The 22,391-nt window shown below is 46.8% G+C and overlaps 1 protein-coding gene across 2 annotated transcripts in view; it reads left to right on the plus strand.

Moving 5' to 3' along the window:
- The window catches only part of TGFB2 (transforming growth factor beta 2), an 84,776-nt gene that overhangs the window by 33,330 nt on the left and 29,055 nt on the right, over positions 1-22,391 (plus strand). For both annotated transcript variants that reach the window (XM_029935654.1, XM_029935655.1), the window contains one exon: positions 17,419-17,582. In XM_029935654.1, coding sequence (XP_029791514.1) covers positions 17,419-17,582 — 164 coding nt within the window. The remainder of the gene's footprint in view (positions 1-17,418; positions 17,583-22,391) is intronic.

Below are 22,391 nucleotides of genomic sequence, written 5' to 3' on the forward strand. Positions count from 1 at the left end.
ACTCCTCCCTCTTCCTCTTTGGGAAAGCCGAACACTAAAACTGCTAGTACCAGGCTTGTTTGATAAAGCTTCGTCACAGTTCCCAGGTCACCAGGGTGGTTGTCTTTGAAAGGCCATCCAGTCCTGCCATCTCTCCTTGAATCTTGTCATCAGACTGCTCCCAAGGTACCAGCTTCTCCTGTGGAGAGCTCCGACCCAGAGGAGTCCTGACCGGGCCTGGGCTGTTCTGGCATTTCCCACCCCCTGGTCCTTAAAGGACTACAGAACAGACCTTTATCGGAAGTGGACGTAGGGCCAAGGAAAGAGTGTGGGCCTGGGAACAGAGAGACTTGGTTCGCAGTTTCTAGCCCCCTCTCTGTTCTAGCTGTCTGCATAAGCGACTTGTCTGCCATAAACCTCAGTCCTTTCATTTACACCCTGGGAGCTACAAGGAGTGGGAATGAGCAGACACTGTCAGCAAGATGGCACTCATGTAAGATGTCACTAACTTTCCAAAGATAATGTGCAAGAAGATGTTTTGTAAGTGGTATGTGAATGTGGATGCTTTCATAGCAGAATTGCTAGAAGTTTCCTTCTAGGCCTGGTTTAGATGGGAGTAAGCCGGGAGGTCAGCGAATCTGGTAAATCTGAGAGTGGGTCTTCTAGACACGTCCTACTGAACCAGGCTCCCGGTGCCCAGAGGTCTCCAATTCTCATCGTTGTAAACTGAACGGGGAAGCAGATCCAAGGACGGCGCTGGGTGTGTGCGCTTTGGTTCTGTCAGGCAGAGGAAAGGATGGCCCCCAGCCCCAGGCTTTCTGATGCGACTGCAGAGCTGACATATGGGACCTCTTCTTTGTTTTTGGTTGTAAGAGTCTTGCAGACACCAGTCTCCAAAAGTCAATGCCATTTTCCTTCTACTCTGGATGGCCATTTATAATACAACCTTTCATTTCTTGGCTACTGGTTATGCTCCCATTCATGATTTTATCTAGACCGTCACCACGGTTCTTAGAGGCAAGAGTTGACATGAGCACATTAAGAACACAAGTGAGCCTGAGTCCTTGCTCTCATGCTGCTCACATCTAATCGGGTAAAAGATGTGAAGAGGTAAACATGACATACAATACGATCAGTGCTGTTGGGGCACAAAGAAAGGAGAAATCGATTTTGCTCTGGAAGAGCCAGAAATTCTTCTGAAAAGAGGAAGCCCCAAGGTTGGGCCTTCTAGAATGAGTAGAATTTGCCAAATGTAAAGGGTTTCTGGGAGAAGGGGTAATGCGGCAGGGACGTGTGGGGGGTGGGGTGTTGGCATCTGGCAGGTTTGGAAGTAACAGGTACATTTAGGGCAGAGTCTGCTGTGGCAGGGGCAGGGCCAGGACAGATGGCAGAGGGCCCATGAAGCTGGGAAGGGAGGCTGGATCACAGAATACAGGGCCAGACATGCCATGAAGATGTCTCTTTGAGGTTATTGGAAGTTATTGTGGAGACTTCAGTGGTTGGAGACTAGGAGAGAGGAGAGGATGGTAAAGAGTGGAGGCGAGCTTGCTTCGCCCCGTGATGCCCGACCTGCTAGGAAAGGCGTGCCAAGCTACAGCAGAGTGTGAGCTTTCCAACCTGAAGGCCAGTAACCTCAGTGGGAGGCGGGGACTGTCCCGGCCTTAGATGGAAACCTGGAGACGCCGCCCATAGTCCTCTTTGGTCTTGTTTCTGCAAAGCCCCTCCCTCATCGGGTACCTTAACCTCCTTCACAGCCCAAATGGGCACTGCCCGAGACCCAGGCCCGCCCACTTGACCTTTTCACTTCCCTTTACCCACCCTGGACTTAGGAGAAAAGGTGGTCTGATTGAAGGCTAGGAAAATACCACCGACTCCATGCTGGGTCTCTCTGTCTCTGTCTCTGTCTCTCTCAAATACTTTTAGGGTTCTGGGATCCTTCTCCAGGATGTTTGAGGGTGCTGAACATGGCCATGAAGTTCATGTCTCTGTTGGTGTTACCTCAGCCCCTCATCACCCACCTCATCAGTGTTAATCTTCACAGAAATGAATATAGCCTGGAATCCTCAGTTGGTTAAGTGTCCGACTTAGCCTCAGGTTATGATCTCACCATTCAAGAGGTTGAGAGTTTGAGCCCCACGTCAGGCTCTGTGCTGATCGCATGGAGCCTGGTTGTGACTCTCTCTCTCTCTCTCTCTCTCTCTCACACACACACACACACACACACACACACACACACACACTGTCTGCCCCTTACTCACTCACACTTTCTCTCCCTTTCGAAATAAATAGACAAGCTTAAAAAAACAAACAAATGAAATGAATGCAGCCTGGAAGGCCCCTCAAGAACAGAGCCACACATCTGTGTCTTTGCAAGATGAGAATCCATAGTTAGAGCACCGAGTGCACCCACAGAGCAGCGGGTGTGAGAGGAGGCCTAGGGCATAGTTATAGTAGCATTCTAGAGAAGCCAGATCTGCCTTTTGGAGCCCCCTCGCTTCCTTCCTACAATGAACGCATAATGTATGGTCAGTTGATTAAAAAAAAATAGCAAAGGGGTCAGTTGGAGTTTATGAAAGTCCATCCGTGTTTGGGCTGCACTGATCACCTGTCCAAGCAGAGTGGCCTCTGTGAGGCCATCTTGGGGAAGAGAGCTCACAGCTGGTTCCCCACATCCAGGGGAAAACTTTAAAGTGCCACAGGGGCGCCTGGGGTGGCTTAGTCCGTTAAGCATCCGAGTTGTGATTTCAGGTCAGGTCCTGATCTCACGGTTCATGGGATCGAGCTCCACATTGGGCTCTGTGCTGACAATGTGGAGCATGCTTGGGATTCTCTCTCTCTTGCTCTCTCTCTGTCTCTCCCCTGCTTTCTCTCTCAAAATAAATACACATTTTAAAAAGTATACACATACACACCCACACTCCCAGACTCCCTTTGAACTCTGAAAAATGATTTTGTCATTGAGGCTGATGGTTAAAAAGCGCCTCTAAGTCTTTGTTAAGGCCACTGCGGCCACTGCCTGTGGTCCAGTCTCTCCCTCCCCCACCGCGGAAGGGAGCCGAGGGTTCTAAAGACATCGCACATCTCCTGCTGAAGCTGGCGAACCTGCTGCTCTCTTCCTGCTTCTCCCTGTCTCATTTCTCGGTCATTCCCAGAGTACCAGTTAACAGAGGTCATGGTATATCACGGTCCCCAAGGTGGCTGCCTGAAATGGACATCTGGGCCCTTTCTCTGCATTGTGACCATCAGGCTGCTGTGCTTTCGGAGGAAGACGTTTCTGCTTTTGGCAGTAGAAATAGTTATTTGCAATAACAATGGAGACAGACTGCTCTCCCCGGAGCATCAGAGCTGCCGAAGGGACAGCGGGTTTATTTCAGTGTCGCTGCATCTCTTCAAGATGGAATGTGGCAGAGGTCTCAAAGTGCGTCTTCTCAGCCTGCAATAGTAGCCGTGGCCGCTTTATATCCTACAGGGAGGCAGTTCTTGAGCTTGTGTCAGATGATGAGCATTGGATTAGCACTAAGCCCCGAGAATCCTTTCAATAAAACCATCCAGCCCTTGAATTGTGGTTTCGTCAGCAGTGTAAGGGGGATATCCCTACCTCGTGGACTGGTTGTCAGACTCCAAGGAAATAATGGATGTGAAAGTGTTTTGTGAAGCACCAGGTCCTGCGCAGGTGTGATTAGCATTCACTGTCATCAGGTGACTTAGCTGTTTGAGAAAAGACTTCACTTCCTTCTTCTTTGTGATAGTGAGCACCGTGGTACTGTCCTGGGTCTGGAGCTAGGACACAAGAGTGAGAACGCAGCAGATTTAGCCTCCGTGCTCGTGAAAGTTACAAAGACTCCTCCCCCGATCTGGAGCCTGTGTTCTCAGTGTCGGTCCTCCCAGTGTCCTAATGCTGGTGCTCCCAGTGTTGGTCCAGCTCACATCCTGGTCACTCAGGTCTGAAAGGGAACTCACCCAGTGGGCTCCTTGATAGATGTGTGCAGACCTCTTGCTGGCCCTCAGCAATCTCTGGTCTAGGGCTACTGAGATGCAATGACATAGCTCACTTGGAGCTAAAGAGAATTCAGAAGGTGTTTAAGAGCCCTTGCAAGGAATTAAGAGGAATTACCAAGGTTCCCTTGTTGACACTCCTCTGGCTGGAAATGTGCTCAGGCCAGTATCCCATGGTGCTCTGCTGTGCGGTGTGCACACTCTTCATTGGTAACCTTTCATTCACTTGCACACACAAAGGCTGAATTAATTTATTCTGATGAGATTAAGGAAGTGGCTATTTATCACTTTTGTGACACAGGGAAGTCTTTTATTTTTTTGAGATTATATTTATTTTTGAGAGACAGAGTATAAGTAGGGAAGGGGCAGAGAGAGAGGGAGACACAGAATCCGAAGCAGGCTCCAGGTTCTGAACTGTTAGCACAGAGTTTGACACGGGGCTCAAACCCACGAACCGTGAGATCATGGCCTGAGCTGAAGTCGGATGCTTAACGACTGAGCCACCCAGGTGCCCCGACACAGGGAGGTCTTTCTGATATGTAGTCTAGTCTTTTAAAATGGTCTAAAGTTACAGCTGAAACTAATGTAATGTTATATGTCAATTATATCTCAATTTAAAAAGCCGATTAATGAAATCAATGGAAAATGGCAAAAAATAGGCATCAAAAAGCCATAACTGCCTCCTCCTAACATTGTAAAAGTTGTTCCACAGACTTTAAGGTACATTTGGATGTACGTGGATAGCTCACTGCTGCCTTTGTATAAATTCCCATCTCTTTACCCTCGTGTGCTCTTACTTTATTCTGGTAAGCACGTGGATATATGCCACTCTGGGCCTCTGGGACTTCTGTTTACTTTCATCCTAACACATTCAAGAAGCACTGGCTTTATTCAAAGAGCTCGTCTGCTTTTGAAGAGGTAGAGGAGAGCCGCTGGCTTGGGACTGAGGAAAAGCATCCGTTCTGCACCATTTGCACGATGGTGAGATAATAGAGCAGAGAAAGTTTCAGAAACCACCTGAGTTTTGACCCTTTGTGAGAAAGACTTCTGTAGTTTTCTGGAAAAACAGTTAGAGAGCTGTGAGACAGAGCTTAAGCTTTCCTAAAAAGGAGAACCCGTTTTTGTTGGCTTGTTTTTTGAGAATTCTCTCTCCTCTAAATTGCAGCACCTTCCATCTTGCGGGGGGTCTAGAAGCAAGCAGGACGGGTTGGAGTAACTGGCGCTTGTTGTTTCATCAGTTCTAAGTCCCTAAGAGCAGATTAAATTTCATATATTTTGTAGCCTCTGTCCCCTCACATTGTGACATTGAGGCTAAGCCGTTGGGCTTGCTCTCAGATACTTAAATAAAAATAGCCATCCCCAGACATTATTTAAAGTCCTCAGTGGTGGCTCTAGCTCCTCCATGGAGATTTCCTTTTGTAAAGATGTTTTCTTCTCCTCTCACAAAATGGTGGCCCCGCCTTGAACAGAAAGTTGCTTAGCTCTCAAATGAACACCATTTCTTTAAACAAGCATAACACCCGCGGCTCCATTCCAGAACGCGTTCACGCCACAGTTAATCTGGATTCCTATAATTCCTGTATGGTCCCATATCTTAATTGCCCAGAGCTGTGCTGCCAGTACAAACAGGATGGGGGAAGCGTACACACCCTGACTGAATACATCCACCAGCCCAAGGAAAGCACCATCCTTTTTTGCAAGGTACTGAATGACCATCTTCTGAAATGCTCATAAGAATATCTGATAACTAAAAATTCCTTCAGAGCAATTCTTCCTACCTACCCTTGTTATATTTGAGACTCGGGGCTCGCAATAAGCACGAAGAGCAATTTAGACCTTCCATGCAGCTTTGGAAACTAGTCTTCAGAGTGCTGATTCATAGAGGATAAGCATTCTGGGGTGAGATGGGTTCCAGAATCTGCTTCAGTCATGTCCTGTTGGCCGTTTTCCTTGGCGATGTGCAGTAGGTCACAGCCGGCCTGCTGATCTGCCCTGAACAACGTGTGCCACTGGACTAACAGAAACCTCACTGTGGCACTAGTGTGTGATTGTGTGGCACCAGGGGCCCCTTCCCATGGCCTGGCTGTCCCCACTGAGCTGAACGGCACAGAGGGGCTGCCTGCCATAGTGGAAACATCTCAAAGGAAGAAGTTCTAGTATAGATTCAGGTCTCTATTCACCCTAACAAATTTTAGAAACTTTGTTCATGATCTGTGGATCTAGGGGATTGAATGAAATATATACCAAATAGCTTTCTGATTTTAAGATTCTGTCCTCTGGAATGCCACTTAGCAAACGAATGCACAGGCTTGCCAAATCAGATTTCAAATCTATTTCAGCATACCTGAAATGAGGAATGAAGTCAAATACGTAGGGGTATTTGAAGAGAGGTGGAATAAATTGTAAAATTCATACCCACACATAAAAAGCCCCAGGGTGTAAGACATAAGGTAATAGCGTCTGTAAAATAGTTTGTATGGAAACGACCTAAGGCTTGTAATTTATTATGCATTGAATACACACAGAAAATATGAGTGCAAAGGTTAAAACAAAAGAGAGTGAGAATAATTTATTGTTGGGATGCATTAATAAATGTGTAACTCCCAGAGTAAGAGAGGCGATAGTTCTACTCTGTTCTGCCTTGAGGATTATGTTCAGATCTAAGGATATGATTTCAAGATGGGAGCAAAGAGGAGACCATCCCAAAAGTAAAAGGCTTTCATGCAAAATAATGAAAGGAAGTGAGGATGTTTGCTTTGAAAAGGAAAGAAATATGGGTGGGGAGACTTCAGAACTGGCTTCCAAATTTCTGAGCACAGTCAGGCAGAAAGGAAGTCAGTCTTCTTGTGCAGCAGAACTGGATGCTTTGGGAAGAGCCATGAGTCCGCAGATCTCAGCCCAGCAGAGGGGAGGGAATTTGGGCGACTGGAGCCACCAGAGATTGGAGGAGGCCATCGCCACCTAAAGTTTGAGTTCTCTGTCCCCGAGGAGTTCTGGAAGGGACAGTCTGGTCTTATATCGGGGAGAACACTGCGGTAAGAGGAACTAGGTCCCAACAACACCAAGGGAGGGCCTGGCAGGCGTCGGGCATTGCATTTCATTTGTAAGTGCGGTGGGGAGTTTCAGGGGGACAGAATGTTGGCCGCATTTGTTTTCCTTCTCCCAAACTGGATAATCCATACCATCGATTCCTCCTTATGTTTACTCACTCCCAAGTCATGAATTTAATACGTTCATAATGATAGCCCATGTTACGTGGTAAAGTTGGTAAATAGCTTGCAATCCTAGCTGGGTGTGCCTCGCGGCTTACTAGCTCAGCTTTAGGGCTGAGCAGGGACAGATCAGCACAGCGCCTCAAAGTAATTAGGCAATTGCCTGACAAAGAAAGGAGGCCACAAGCAAGAAGCTTCCAGCAAACACAGACGGAAGCTCACAGTACCAGACATGCACTGGCCATAATATGCATCACGCCATACTTTTAGGAAGATTAGAGAAAGATTTTCAGCCTGGGAAAGAACCACTGCACCCATTAAACACATCGAAAATCCACATGAAGCATTATAGAGCTGCAGGGAAAGTGCAGGAGTTTCTGGAAGGGGGGATGTTGAAATGCGGGGATTAGTATCCTCTCTTTGCAGGGATGGGCAACTGTGTCTCAGATTGTGCATTATAATCCAGATTTTGCTAATGTGTGGTGTAATCCTGGAAAGATTTTACTCCTCCGTTTCTCAGTCTGTAAAAAGAGATTAAAAGTGTGCTTCTAGTGTGCCTCTAAGCCATGAGGAGATTAAGGGTGACATACTAAATTTCCAAGTTTAATTTGTTAGTGAAATTAGCACATGCTGCCTTTTTTTTTCCAGTTGACCTCGTTGGGAGCAGTTGCTGAATTCTAGAATAGGTATATGAATAACTATACCATGGGGTCATTGGCTTTTCCAAATACCATTAAGGAACCAAACTCATGACTACTTTGCCACCTAGATACCGTAGAGAGAAATGAAGCACAAATTGAAGAGAAGAAAGCAGGAGCAGAGAGAGAACATAGAGCAAAAGAAAGAGAGAAGGTAACAATGGAGAGAGAGAGAGAGGAGGGAAAGAAGGAAGGAAGCAAGGAAGGAAGGAAAGAGGGAAGGAAGGAAGGACCCCAAACCAAGAGAGCTCTAGATGCATTAAAGAATGAGACAGTGGCAGAGAAGAGTGCCATCAATGGCATTTTCATCCATGAGAACAGCCGGCCCCTGTGAGTCCATTCCAAAGGGAGACGCCACATTCACATTCTCCAAAGGGAGATGGCTCACAGAGGGGGGTCCGAGAGCCCTTGCCACACTCTTTGTGCTGGTGACACTTTTCCGTGTTAAGCATGGGGCTCTCCGGAGCGACTCTTGGCCTGCCCCTTTCCACAACCACGGATTTTTACCACTAACACCTAGCATGCCCTACACACATGATGAGTGAGAAATATGGAGGAATTGAAACGGAATAGGTGTTTCCATGGAGGTGGGGTTTTATGACCCTGATGGAAACTTGGGAGCAGACACGAGAAACCCTGTGTCTGTCACAGTTCAAGGAAACTGGCCACCACGGGCTGGCCCCCTGTGATTTTATCACTTTGGCCCCGTGCGGGAAGGGACGCAAACACTCAGGCTGACAGCATGCACGGTCTCAAATAGCAGCTCAGTGAAGGCCAAGTCACGTAGGCTGATGCTGACACAATCAGCCTCGCAGATGCCAACAGCATGTCAAGTTCGACGCTGTCCCTGTCTTGGAGATGTGCCCCTTCCCCCCTTTAAACGGCAGATGTCCTGGTGCTGTGTTACATTTAACAGGAGGGATGGCCAGAGAGAACATCAGAAACCACCGCTGATGCGCTGTTTATTTCTCAGTCATTTTGGGTTAAATTGCTGTGACTTGAATGTCAGCAGCGTTTGGGATGTGGTCGTGAAATAAAATCCATAGCCAGTGTGCCAAGACAAATTTCAGAAAACCCCAAAACACAATTGTCTTGGTTTCTTGCTGGCTGTGTCTCTGTGCACACGAAGCGGGTTTATTGCCCTCCAACTGTTCAGTGGGTTGCCTGTCTTGCTGCACTTGGGGGATGTCTAATGAACCCCAAAACTGCTTCTCTCGGAGCTGGGGATGTCAGGACTGAGGGGCTGCTACACTCATTAAGCGCGTCAGAAGTCCTTGCTGATTACCGTGGACCCGCAGGAAAAGTGGTCCTTTCCGGAGAGGGAGATTAGGAGTTTGCTCACTCGAGGTAGCTCGGGGTAAGAGCCTGTGGATGGCACATCCAGATGGCGCACAGGCACATCTGGACGGGGGTCCGTAAGATCCTGGGCAATACTGGTTTTAGCAAGCGCGTCTCATGGAGACACATTTACACGGAGCAAGCTCCCAGATTTTCAAATCAGGGGCATTCTTTTAAGGAGTATCCGTGAAAATATTTGATCTTGCATGGAACTTTTTTGAGCTTTAAGGCAAGGTCAAGCTGCTCTCTAGCTGGAAAGGAGCCACGCTGTTTGGTTTTGCAACAAAGCCGATGTGGGTGTTTCTGCCCAGGGTCGTGTCCGTGCCTTCCAGGCAAGGGGCTCCTTTGCACAAAAGGCTGGCATTAAAATGAAAAGCCTTTGATATTGACTGAGGGGCCAGGCTCTCCTTGACCTTAGCCAAGAGCTATTTTACTCTCCTTGTTTCTAATGTCTCTATCTGTGAAGTAGGGATGAAAAACACCCTCTGAAGGGCACCTGGGTGGCTCAGTCAGTGAAGCATTCGACTCTTGATTTTGGCTCATGTCATGATCTCACGGTTGTGGGATAGAGCCCGGTGTCTGGCAGCTTGCTGAGTGTGGAGCCTGCTGAAGATTCTCTCTCACCGCGCCGCCCCCCCTGCACTCTGTATGCATGTGCATGCACACCGTCTCTCTCTCTTTCTCAAAAAAACCAAAACCAAAACCAAAAAAACACGAAGCACCCTCTGAGCAGAAATGAAGTACATAAGCTATTATAAAATGGGAGGGGTCATGACGCAGAATTCTGAGGCTGGAGTGAGACCAGGCCATTCTTGTCAGGCTGTGGATGGTGGATGGACGTGTTTTATTCATCCCTGGCTAGTTCATGACACTGAGTAACGAGAAGGGAAGGCTGGCCAACTTTTAGTGGTTGGACCATAGTCTGGGGCAGATGCTCTCAGACCTGAGTGTAAAACAGAACCATCTGAAATGACGGTAGGTCTGGAGTAGAGCCAGATAATGAGCATATTAATAAATCCCCCAGCAACCCAGGTGATTTTGTCACTCGGGTGCTGAGTGACAGTCATCTAATGAGGAATCCAGGGGAGGAAAACCATTTTTGGAGGTTTCATGAACGGACAACGTCCACAGGAGAATGATGTGATGGCCGCAGCAAATGACCTGGGTGGCCCTCCACTTCAACCTGCCACCAGACCCTCCGCCGCATCTTTCATCTTCAACCAAATGGATTCTTCCAGTGAGGCGAGCGCTCCCAACCTGGAAGGATGGTGCATTTTTAAAAAACTCTTCTGAATTATTAGAAAAATTCTTTACATGTTGAGCCAAACTATGACCTCCCTGCCCCTTTTGGAAAATAAGGACTTCTCATACACAAGCCCCTGAGACACTCAGAATCTCTCTGGTGTCTCTAAGTTGTCTCTTCTTCAAGCTCAGTATTATCAGCTCCTTTTTAAGGGACTGGGTGCTCTTTCCTGTCTCTGAGAATTGCTGAGGGGCTGAGAAAAGTTACTCCGAGTCTGATTAATGAAACCGTCTCTGGGGCCGGCACCCGGGCATTCATCTTTGCAGAGTTCTTTAGCTTGAAATGTGTAGTCAAGTAGACCATTAGTGCAAATCATGGAGGAATTTTATTTTTCTATAATGAGAGTGTCAGAGGCTCATGTTGCTGCAATTTTGCCTTTTTTCCGTCCTGATCGTTTCTTCTATGTGTCATGCCTGACCAGAAGTTTAGATGCTCCAAATAAATAACTTTTTTTCTTTAAAAAAATCTAGATACTCCTTGTCTTTTTAAAAAACTCTAAATTAAACTCTTTATTGAACTACTACGTTCTATGTGCATTCCAAGATGCTATGGATACTTCATTGTATGAAACAAAGATCACTCCATGGAGTTTATATTCTAGCAGGAGGAGATGGACAATAAAAAAAAAGACTCATTGGGGTGCCTTGGTGGCTCAGTCCGTTAAGTGTCCTACTTCAGCTCAGGTCATGACCTCTCGGTTCTTGAGTCACATCTGGCTCTGTGCTGACAGGTCGGAGCCTGGAGCCCATTTTGGATTCTGTGTCTTCCTCTCTCTCAGCCCCTCCCCCGCTCACACTCTCTCTCTCTCAAAAATAAATAAAACATTAAAGAAATGAACAAAAAGCAATAGACTAATTAATTAGTATTTTTCATTTTAGAAGTATGCTGGAAGATGATCATGCTTTCAAAAAATAAAGAAAAACCCTCTTCTAGGTGCTCCTTTGTCTTTCTGTGGATTTCTCTTCTTCTGTCCTTCATTTCAGTGGTTCATAAGCTCGAGGGAGCATCAGCGGCACCCAAGGAGTTTGATGAACCGCAGGGCGCCACTGCCCAGGCTTCCAGAACCAGGGAGGTCCCCGGTGCTCCTCATCAGGGGCCGGACCGCTCTATGAGCCTCCTGCAGCCCCTCCCCTGAGAGGGGGCCTCGCTTGTACTTAAGGCTCAGGTAAATGGTGAGTGCCTCAGGCAAGAAGACAAAACTAGTTGGAAATAAAAACATCTAGGTGAGTGAGGCTTTGCCTCCTTACAGGCTGAGCTCTGGACAGTCTTGGGGGTACTTCATTCTGGCCCCAAATCCACATTCTCTGTCAGAGCTCATCACATCCTGGTGATGTTGGAAGACCTTCCTCAGGTTTTGTTTTCTGCTGACTTTTTTTTTTTAAGTAGTCCTATGATGAGCATCATAGAGAGAGGTAGAATAGCTTGAGGCAGAGAAGTCTGGTGAGAAGAAAGACTCTTGTCCCCTTCTGGACTGACACCAGGTTCAGTAAAACAGGCGGAGTCCTGAAGGCTGGAGGTGGAGAGTCCGAGGGAACGTTGGATGACGAATAGGCAGAGTCCTTGATAAAGTGCCCCAGTCCACTCAACGGCTTCTGTTTCTAACCTTCCCTTCTGTTCCGTTCTGTGCCCTCCAGCCCCGTCTTGTCTCTTGTCATTAAGTCAGTCTCCCTGCGATATTCAGGGAGGGCCCAAGGACCACTTGGCAGCTTGGCTGCAGCAGGGCAAGGGGACAGGAAGGGACCTTTCTGTTCCATCCGCTGGTTTGCGTACCCCCCAACACACGATTCGACGCATGTGATCTAGGCAATGACTTAAATTATACAGATGAAGAAACAGATTCAGAAAAGCCAAGTAATGTCCTTGTCACCACATAGCCTGCACCGGATGATTTGGGGTTAAAATTCAGATGGCCTTAAAGGTCCCTCACTGCATGAAGATCCTGTGTCTGTATTTCACTGTGGTGGGGCTAGCTTTAAACTGTGTGGGACGCTCTTCAAAATGAAAATGTGGGGCCTCTTGTTTAGAAAGCAGGGAAAATATACTGTTGGAGGTTCAGAAATGTAGAACTTTTCCCTTTGTTCGGTGGTCAGTCTCTCTCCTGTCTCTTGACTTGTTGTGGTGTTTTCATGTGCTCTTTTTTATTTTAATTTTTTTTTAATGTTTATTTTTGAGAGAGAGAAAGAGAGAGTACAAGCAGGGGAGGGGCAGGGAGAGAGGGAGACACAAAATTCAAAGCAGGCTCCAGGCTCTGAGCTATTGGTACAGACTTGATTCGGGGCTCGAACCTAGGAACTGTGAGGTCATGACCTGAGCCAAAATCAGACGCTTAACTGATTGAGAAACCCAGGCGCCCCTCATGTGCTTTTTTTTTAAATGTTTATTTATTTTTGAGAGAGAGAGACAGAGACAGAATGTGAGTGGGGGAGGGGCAGAGAAAGGGAGAGAGAGAATCTGAAGCAGGTTCTAGGCTCTGAGCTGTCAGCACAGAGCCTGACACAGGGCTCGAACTCATGAACCACGAGATCATGACCTGAGCCAAAGTTGGACACTTAACCAACTGAGCCACCCAGGTGCCCCTTCATGTGCTCTTTGATGTGGTGCTCCCTTGGGTGTGGGGATGCTCCCAGAGTGGCAGCAGACTCAAGGGCTCTAGGGGCCCCACCCTCTACCCTGGTATATGCAGCTGGGTCCCATCTGCCTCCAGCCACGAGGCTGATGCCATGTTGAGCCTGGCATTCCCCTTCCCACAGGACCACCGCTTTGAACCACAGGATTGCAAACTCTGCAGCATGCTTGGTACCCACATCAAGAGTGGGTCAGAGTTGCCCTCTGAATGCGCTGCCACACTGGCAGCCTCGGGCATGGGCAGCTGCCAGCCTGGGGGCGTGTTCATTTGTGTGTACCTGACCCCGACTCTCCCAGGTGAGGCTGGGGGCACCAGAGGGTGAGCGGTGGGGGGCCGAGGACCAATCTTAGGGAGGCCTGCAGGTCATGGGAGGGAGATGAGAGAGCGTAAGGGCTGAAGTCTTATGCCCCCTGCACCTGCTTCATCATCCTGTCAGACTTGACTTCTAAAACTGATATTCAAAGATGAAATTATTAAGGTCACTATGGTGACCCTACAGCACTAAACTCCAGTGTGAGGCTTTTCTGAGCACAGGGCCTCTGTGGAACTGTGTGGTTACACATCCATGAAGCCAGCCCTGGGCTGTGGAGAGCCAAAGAATTGTAAGTAGGCGTTCCTGAACTTGAGGTGGTTACTTGGGGAAAATATACAACGAGCTAATAATAAATCTTTTGGAAGAGATAACAAGTCAATGTACAATGCTTGTAAAAGCAGCTTGTGGTTAAGTGCTAGAATCAGGCTTTCTGTACACTGTTACTTTGTAAACTAACAACTAGTTAGATTTCCTCATTCTTTTCTCCTCTGTCCATTCCCCAAAATTTGTTTCGGCAGGGATGTGTGGCCAGGGTTGAGGTGAGCGGAACACCACTCGCTCGATGTCATTCTGGAATCTCCCATGCGTAAGATTTTCCCTTAGAGTCAGGCACGCAGGAGAAGCAGGCACAGGAGGCGCGGCAGAATCAGCCTGGTGGTCTGATCCAAAGGGTTGCAGGAAAATCGATTTGATTGAACCAAAAAAAAAAAAAAAAAAGTGGGTCACAAATTGTGAGGGAAGAGCCAAGCAGGATGTGAGTGTGGGTAAGTTGGCAAAGGTCAAGCCCAAGTACCTGACCACCTGGCGTTGGAATAGGAACTGGGATTGGAATTACAGAGGACTTTGGGGAGAACTCCCATTCCAAAGGGGGAAATGAGTTCTTGGAGGATGCAGAGGAAAAAGCTCCGTCCCTCCAAGGCTAAGTGGGTGGATCAGGGCTGAGCCCGGGGAGCGAGCCTGCTGGGCGTGGATGGGCCGCTGTCTGCTCTCCCCACACCACGCATCCAAAAGCCTTTGCAAGGGAAGGGTAGGTTCACAGACGAGGCCAGAGCCATTTGCTGGGCCTTTTTTCCCCCCAGCAATTGTAGAAACATGTGCCAAGTCACTCAAGTTCCTCTGTCGGGCAGGGGGCTGGTGACCCATAGCAGATGACAGCAGGGGACAGCTGCAGGCGGCCCTTGGAAGCCGCAGTCAGTTCTTTGGTCAACAGTCTTTATCGGGTGATCTCGTGCTCTCAGGCGCTGGAGCCGGGGGGTGTGGAGCAGGCTGCAGCTGCCTCCCGGCCTGGCCCCTTCTCTGCGGTTACAAGAGCGGAGCACAGTGGTTGGTGGGGGCTGCTGAGCGGTCATGTCACCTCGTGCATTGCCTCCTTCTCCTTCTCAATCAAGCGTCAAAAAAACGCGGCTCGGTATGACCAGGCGGTTGGAATACACATAACTGGACTGGTTAGAACAGCCAGAGAGGAAGGCTGTTTGCCAACGTATAGGGAGCAGAGAAGAACAGCTGCACTTAACTATCAGGCTACTCCTGTAAATATTTGCAAACGCCCCTTCAAAGCTCAAAAGCCTCGGACAGGATCATTGGATGATTTGCTTAGAAGAAGAAGAAACAAAATTGACCTCATGGTCCGAGGCAGCCATAAAAAGAAAGAGTGAGTTTGGGCAGGAGACCAGAAAGGGAAGAAAGTGGTTCAAAGTTTAATAAACACCAAAGAGAATAAAAATAAATCTCAAGAGCACTTATTTACAAACTTGATGGAAGGATAAGATCGGGGCGGGTGGGTGTGAAAGATGGGCGTTTGGGGAAGGAGAACGGGCCTGTGGGGGTGCCACTGAATGAGGAGGGACAAACACCCGGGATGTTTACTCTTCCTAATGACAGGAAACGCACTGAATTAGCTTCGCTCTTTCAGGATGCTCTTTCAAAGCATGTTTGAAGCTTCTGCCGTCTAATGGAGCGGCAGAATGCAGCCACTAGGCCTGCGGAAGGTTCTGGCCAAACTAGAGGGTGTAGAAAGCCAGAGAGCCTGGCTCCAGCCTCACCCCGGCTGCTCTGCTGGGCATTTGGCCGGTTTCCAGTGGAGCTGGTCAGGCTAGTACCAGCTCATCCAGTCACCTGGGGTGGGCATGCCCCAGAGGAGAGAAAGATCCATTTCTTCCCAGCAGCTACCTTTTCACACTGCAGTACTCCAAAAACCTGGCTGCCCATACGAATGCTTGCCTGAAAACTGTCCACCAACCAACTCACAGTAGTAATGCAAGGGGCCATCACTGTGTCTGCATGAATGCTTTCTTTTCTCTGACACCGGCATGCTTTAGATTTTTGGGGTTTTTATTTTGTTTGTTTGTTTGTTTCTGAAGCTCCTGGCTCACAAGCTACAAAGCTTCAATTCATATAGGCGTTCGGGAAGCAGTCATGGGGCAGAGCGTGGCTTGGAGTTCACTGCTTCCCCATGAACAGCTTTCTGAGAGTCACAGGACACAGGGAAGGGGTTGGGGGAAAGCCCCTTGGAGGGAAAAATTGCTGAGCTCTTAAGATCAGCAAATGTCAGTGTGTTCCTAGCAGATTTTTTTTTTCAGTGTAATCGTCAGGGCATGGATTTCCCAAGAAATCATGAAGGTATTTATTTCTATTTTAAGATTGGCAGGATGGCTCATTTATTTAATAAGAAGTTAGACTTGCCAGTAGCCAGGTGCCTGAGTCTTTCAAGACTCCCATTGATGACCAACTATACAAACAGTGGGTCGCTGGTGAATTCCAGGGCCCTGCCCTAGGTATGTGGAATAAAGAAGACCTGACAAATATGCTCTCTGCCCTCAAAATTCTTGAAATTTCCTGGGGGAAGACAAAATAAACAAACATAACACAGAAGTAATAAGAGCACTTGTAAGAAACCATAAACAAGTGTGAGTTATTATGTTATAGTGAAGCTACACAGTTGAGAAGTGGGGTAGAAAGTAATGGAGCTAAAAAATTTGCATGGAGCATTCCGGAATAATGAGAGAAAGTTTGTAGAAGATTATAGAAGAGAATTGTAGAAACATCTGTAACAAGTGGGCTACTCAGTGTACACACTCAGTAAGTGGGTGCTACATGTGAAGCACATGGGGAGAATTAGGACCTCCTTCGGTTTGTTGGTGCAGCCCAGTGGTGTATTCAAAAGCAGTGGCAGATTACCTCAAAACAATAGTGAAACTCTAGCAACCCATGAACTTGAAATTGTTGTGTACCATCTGCATCTCTGTGGTTTCCATGGCTCAGAAGTGGAGGAAGTGGAGCTGATTCTTTCTCTTCATTAGCCGAGAGTCCCTTCCACCAATGGACATTATCTTGATTACAGAATTTTAAGACTAGACCTGATAGAGCCAGTATGTGGGTATAGTTTTTGTTAATTCAATTTTTCTCACCCTGACTTAACTAGAGGGTGTATTTGGTCATATGTGTGGGAAAAAACAAAACATTGAAGCCAGAAAAGAGGCAATACATGAACCTGGATAGAGTAGAGTATTTGGATGCCAAAACTTCAAGAAAAAAAAAATACATGGGCAAACTGCTTGCCATTAGGAGCTATTTTCTTGGCACATCTGATTACAGCGTATGCAAGCCTGACAGCCCTCTCCAGGCATCAACTGTCAAGAACTTGATCCAGCTCAGAACCATCTAGGATTTTCCACTGCTCTGTCAACTTTCAAAGGATAGGGTTAACTGCATGCTCTCAAATGGAGTTGGAAGTGGTTTGTTAATCTTCATTAATCTGCTGCCCCTGTAACCAAATGCACATGTTTATTTTTTTTTTCTGGTTAAATTGTTAACGGTATTAAATTGGCCATTGGAAACTAAATTGTTCTGTAGATATGTCCCTTATGTTTTCTTGAGACTATCTCATGCTGCACAGTCTTTGTGAGAGAACAATGGATTTTATCGTTTTCAATGATTGCCCTAACTTTTTACAGATGCCATCCCGCCCACTTTCTACAGACCTTACTTCAGAATTGTCCGATTTGACGTCTCAGCGATGGAGAAGAACGCATCCAACTTGGTGAAAGCAGAGTTCAGAGTCTTTCGTTTACAGAACCCGAAGGCCAGAGTGCCCGAACAACGGATCGAACTGTATCAGGTAACTTTTGTGGGGGTCGTTTTGGTGGAAAATCAGTTTGAAGCCTTTGGGTAAATTCTTTTGATCATTACAGATTTTCTGAGCTGACGTAAACCACTCCGTACATTCACAATCCCAACAGAGACTCTCATTTGTTATTACTCTGCCAGCGGTGGCTCATTCCTCCATCAGTCTGGAAGGAAGAACCTTTAGAAGGAAGAGGTAGAGGTCTGAGCACACTTCTTCCGGGGCACAAATGGCTGGAGTACCCACCCTTGGGAGGGACAGCATCCAGAAGTCCCCCGCGCAATCTGGAACGTCAGACAATGTAGATTCGATTCCACCTGAAGGAAAAAAGTCAGCTGGCCTTTCTTTTCTTTCTTCTTTTTAAAACAATGTTTGTTTGTTTATTTATTTATTTTGAGAGAGAGGGAGAGAGAGAGAGAGCATGAGAGGGGGAAGGGTAGAGAGGAGAGGGAGAGAGGGAACCCCAAGCTCTGACAGCACAGAGCCTGATATGGGGCTGGAGCTCATGAACCCTGAAATCGTGACCTGAAGGAAACCAAGAGTTGGATGCTCAACCCACAGAGTCATGCAGGTGTCCTCTTCTTTTTCTCTTCCCTTGCATAGCCCTTTCTCCTTTCTTTCCTTTCCCCTCCTTCCTATGACCTTCTTTCTTCCTGATTTTTTCACTCCCTTTTCTTCCTCTCTTTGCTAACCTCATTCAGTCTCCTTTCCTTTTCTGATTCTACTCACTCTCTCCAGTGCATCCCCGTCCCCATTCTCTGTCTGCCCCTCGTCTGCATTATTCAGGTCACTCTGACATCTCTTTCATTTCCTTAAGCACAGTTGCTGGGCAGCTGTGTTAAAAGATGATGATGGTGATGATGATGATGGTGATGATGGAGAAGTGACAAGTCACTGACACTTCAGGTTCTTTAAAGCTTTTTACATGGATTACATGGCAGTAGACCAGCATTATCTGGAACCTGTGGGAGATGCAGGGTCTCAGGCCCCATCCCAGACTCACTGAACCAGAATGCACAAAATGTGGAGCAGAACCTACATGTTTCACAAGTTCTTTGGGTGATTTGTACATGCATTAAAGCACTGGTCTGAAAGCTCTGAGTCTGGGGATGGAGGCAGACCTGTGCCTGGGGAACTTGAGCATGTCACAGTGTCATAGGAGCGGTGTGTGGAGAGAGCAGAGTTGGAGAGATTTCACCAGGGAGTGGACACTAGAGCAGGGGGCCTTGAGAAGTATCTGTTAAAACAGGTTGAGGGATGATCATTCTTGACAGAGGAGTGGCCTGTGCAAAATCAAGAGTCTGGAAGGGTCCTGTTGAGGGTACCACATAGAAGGTGCTCAGGAGAGGTGAGGAGAGACTAGGAGAAGCTCCACCCCCAGGGAAAGTGTGTGGAGGGAAGCTAAAAAGGGCCAAGAACTGATAGAACCATGGCGCTAAGGGGGAGGCAAGTCTGACTGTATGACTAACAAAGGGGCTTACTTGCAGAAAAGAAAGGAATTGACATCTGTATGCAGAAACCTCTGGTTGTTCTGGATTCTAAGCATTGGGAAACTCCAATATTTGGATGAGCATTTTCTTTGTGTTTATTGCAAAAATGGGGAATTACCATAGTAACAAATGTTGTGTATGAGATTCAGAGAATAAGGCTTTTTTTTTTAAAGTTGCATTTATTTAATTTGAGAGAGAGAGAGAGAGAGAAAGAGAGAGAATCCCAAGCAATCTCCACACTGTGTGGGGCTCAAACCCATGAACCATAAGATCATGACCTGAGTAGAAACCAAGAGTCAGATGCTTAATCGACCAAGCTGCCCAAGCGTCCCACAGACAATAAGTTTTAAAGTTTTAAAAAGAGTTTTCAAGAACTAGTTGACATGTGTGCTCATGAAAAATAATTCTTATTTATTAAAATGAATCCCCAAGGACCTCTTTTTGGAGAACTTCAAATCTTAACACCTGCTCTGAGAGCACCATGAGGGCAGCCTAGAATAAGGAAAGAGTCACTTTCTTGGGTACCGGAGCTCAGCATGTTCCAAATAGTGTCCCCATTAATACTCACAGCTGTCCTGTGAAGCTGTACAGTATTCTTTTCTTTTCCAGAAATTATTGAAGTATAATCACAATATAACATTATATTAGCTTAAGGTGTACAACATAATGATTTGATAGATGTATATATTGCAAAGCATTTGCCACCGTAAGTTTAGTTAGCATTCATCATCACATAAAGTGACACAATTTTTCCCCTGTGGTGAGAACTTTTAAGATTTACTTTCTTACCAACCTTCAAATCTACAATACAGCATTGTTAGCCATAGTCACCATGCTCTACATTCAACCCCCACGACTTAACCATCTTGTAACTGGAAGTGTGTGCCTTTTGGCCCAACGTTCACCCATTTAAGGTATTCTTTCTATTTCTATGCTCTTTCTGTTTTTTTTGTTTGGTTGGTTGGTTTTTTTTTTTTTTTTTTTTTTTTTTTTTACAAAGAAAGACACTGAGTCACAGAGAAAGTAAGGCACTTGGCCAGGATTCCGCAGCTAGAAAGTGGCAGGGTTGCAATACCAATCCAACGGTGACTCCCAAAGGCTCACTCCTCACCACGTACTGCGCTTTCCCTTCCTCTTTGCCTCAGCTAGAATAGAAGAAAAATAAGAGAAACTAGGCCAGCTAGAAGGTGGATTGATACTTGGAAGGGAAGCTAAGACTGGGTTCTCTGAAAAAGAAGCTAGATCAACGATAGTCAGATAGATTGCAAGGGAATTAAAAAAAAATAAAAACAAGAATATGATTACTTGTTCTTTTTTGTCTTCTTTTTTGATTAAATCACTTGCAAGCCTCTCTCTGTATGGACAGTAGCATCGTGGATTGTTCTCCCTGGCCCTGTTTCAGTTGTCTGCCTTCAGTAAATTGAAGGCAAGATCGCTTACACTTTGTTGCCTGTAACATAGGGGCCCGTGGCCCTGTGCTCCGAGGAGTGGCCTCCGACAGTGGAACTGCTGATCACTTGCCTCGCTCGCAGAGGCCATCTCACCTCCAGGAAGGGCTGTGTCCCTTGAGGCTGGTGATTTAGAGGTTCTTAGTGACTTCTTAGAGGATGTGTCCCTTCTTAGAGGTGACTGCAGCCCCACAGCCCCAGCCCACGAGCCACCAGATCTGCACAGATCAGAGTCTCCAGGTGGAGCAGGGGTTGTATGAAGAGGGTGAGTGTGGGGCGTGTTCACTGTCACTGAACACGGGCACCTGGAAGGAGATAATTTTAGGGGAAGAGTGAAGAAGAAACCAACTCCTTATCTATCTGGAGCTCAGAGGGGCAGCAATCTAACCTCCTGAAACACAGCCAAGGTCTAGGAAGTAAGTCAAAGATCACCGAACACCGTAACAGAAGACACAAAATACATATGCAGCCGAGTTACCAGAAAGGCAGCCTTTGGCCCTTTATTCACCTGTGACCAGCTTGGTTATCTCTAGAACCACAGGAAATCAGAAGCATCAAATTAGAAGCAGGGAAGGGGGGCTGGAAGGAGATACTTTGATGGGAGCATATGATGCTTTGAGTGTTTTGCCTGTGCACCTTGGTGATGCTAGCCCAGAAAATCGGGTCACAGAATGAATGCACTGCATGTTGTGGACATTTTTTCTAACTCTTACCCTGATTATAGTGCACCCAGCCAGTCCTTATAGTTATGGCATTCCACCTGGCTTCTGGTGTCTGCTGTAGTTTCTTTATTTGGAGTCCATTTTTGGCTTGTTCTCTGACTTTCCACTTGCCTTGAGCAGCCATTTGGAGGTCTTTGCAGCCTTCAGGAATAAACTCCCTCTTTCAGCCCCAGTATGGAAATTGGTGCTTATGATAAGAGCCTTGAATTATGAAGGTGAGGCTAGATTATATTCAGAAAACTAAATACATGCAATAAAATTTCAGAGAGTTTTAGGTCTACAATTTTTGAAATGTTATTTTTTGGGGGGAAAAACACTCGGTGCTCACCTGGGGAGATCTTTAGCTATTTGGAAAGCTCAACTGTGCAGGAAAAGAAAGCCTCTAAAGTTTCTAGATGCCCTTTGATTACCATAGTCCTTGACACATAATTGACATTCTACTCCTTACATGAAGAAGGGTAGGATGACCGTGAACAGGTTCTCAGGCTGTTCAGATAGTTGAATGGATCATTTATTAGGATTCCTCAAGGCATTGGTTTTAAGCAGGGAGAGGATGTGTGTGTCTGTGTGTGTGCCCATGCAAGTTCATGTGTGTGAGTAGGCACTCCCCCAACCATGAAAGTCCTTGGGGAGCTTTGGCAAGGACTGTCCACAGTCTCTTTTTGGAGATTCTGATTCTCCCTGGAGGGGGTGGGGGAAAGAATTGCTTCTGGACAGATGTGGTTTGAAAAGGCTGTCTTAGTTATTTGGATATGATCGTTCTCCACTGGGAATTGCAGATTTCAGGAAAGGTTTTGGGGTCATTCTGTCTCATGAAATGTGTATGGGTATTCTTTCTAGAATCAGAACACCAGACTAGAAGGGCCTACGATAGCATTTCTGTGAGTGAGTTCAGAGCTTGTCTTGTCCAGGGCTATGCATCTGTTGATTGTCCTTGCCTGGGAAGTGAGGACACCTGAGCTACCGTGGAAGTCATATTTAGCTTGGCAAAGGATCTCAGAGTTGTCACTGCTCTCTTGTCCTACAGAAGAGTCTGCCAGAACTTTGATGAATGGTAGTAAAATAAAGCCTTACTGTCCTTCTGCTCTCTGTGACTTCTGTTATGTTGACAGACTCTAAATAGCATATACTTGTGTGATCACA

This window comes from Suricata suricatta, chromosome 3 (genome assembly GCF_006229205.1).
Source record: "Suricata suricatta isolate VVHF042 chromosome 3, meerkat_22Aug2017_6uvM2_HiC, whole genome shotgun sequence".
In the NCBI taxonomy this organism is placed as follows: domain Eukaryota; kingdom Metazoa; phylum Chordata; class Mammalia; order Carnivora; family Herpestidae; genus Suricata; species Suricata suricatta.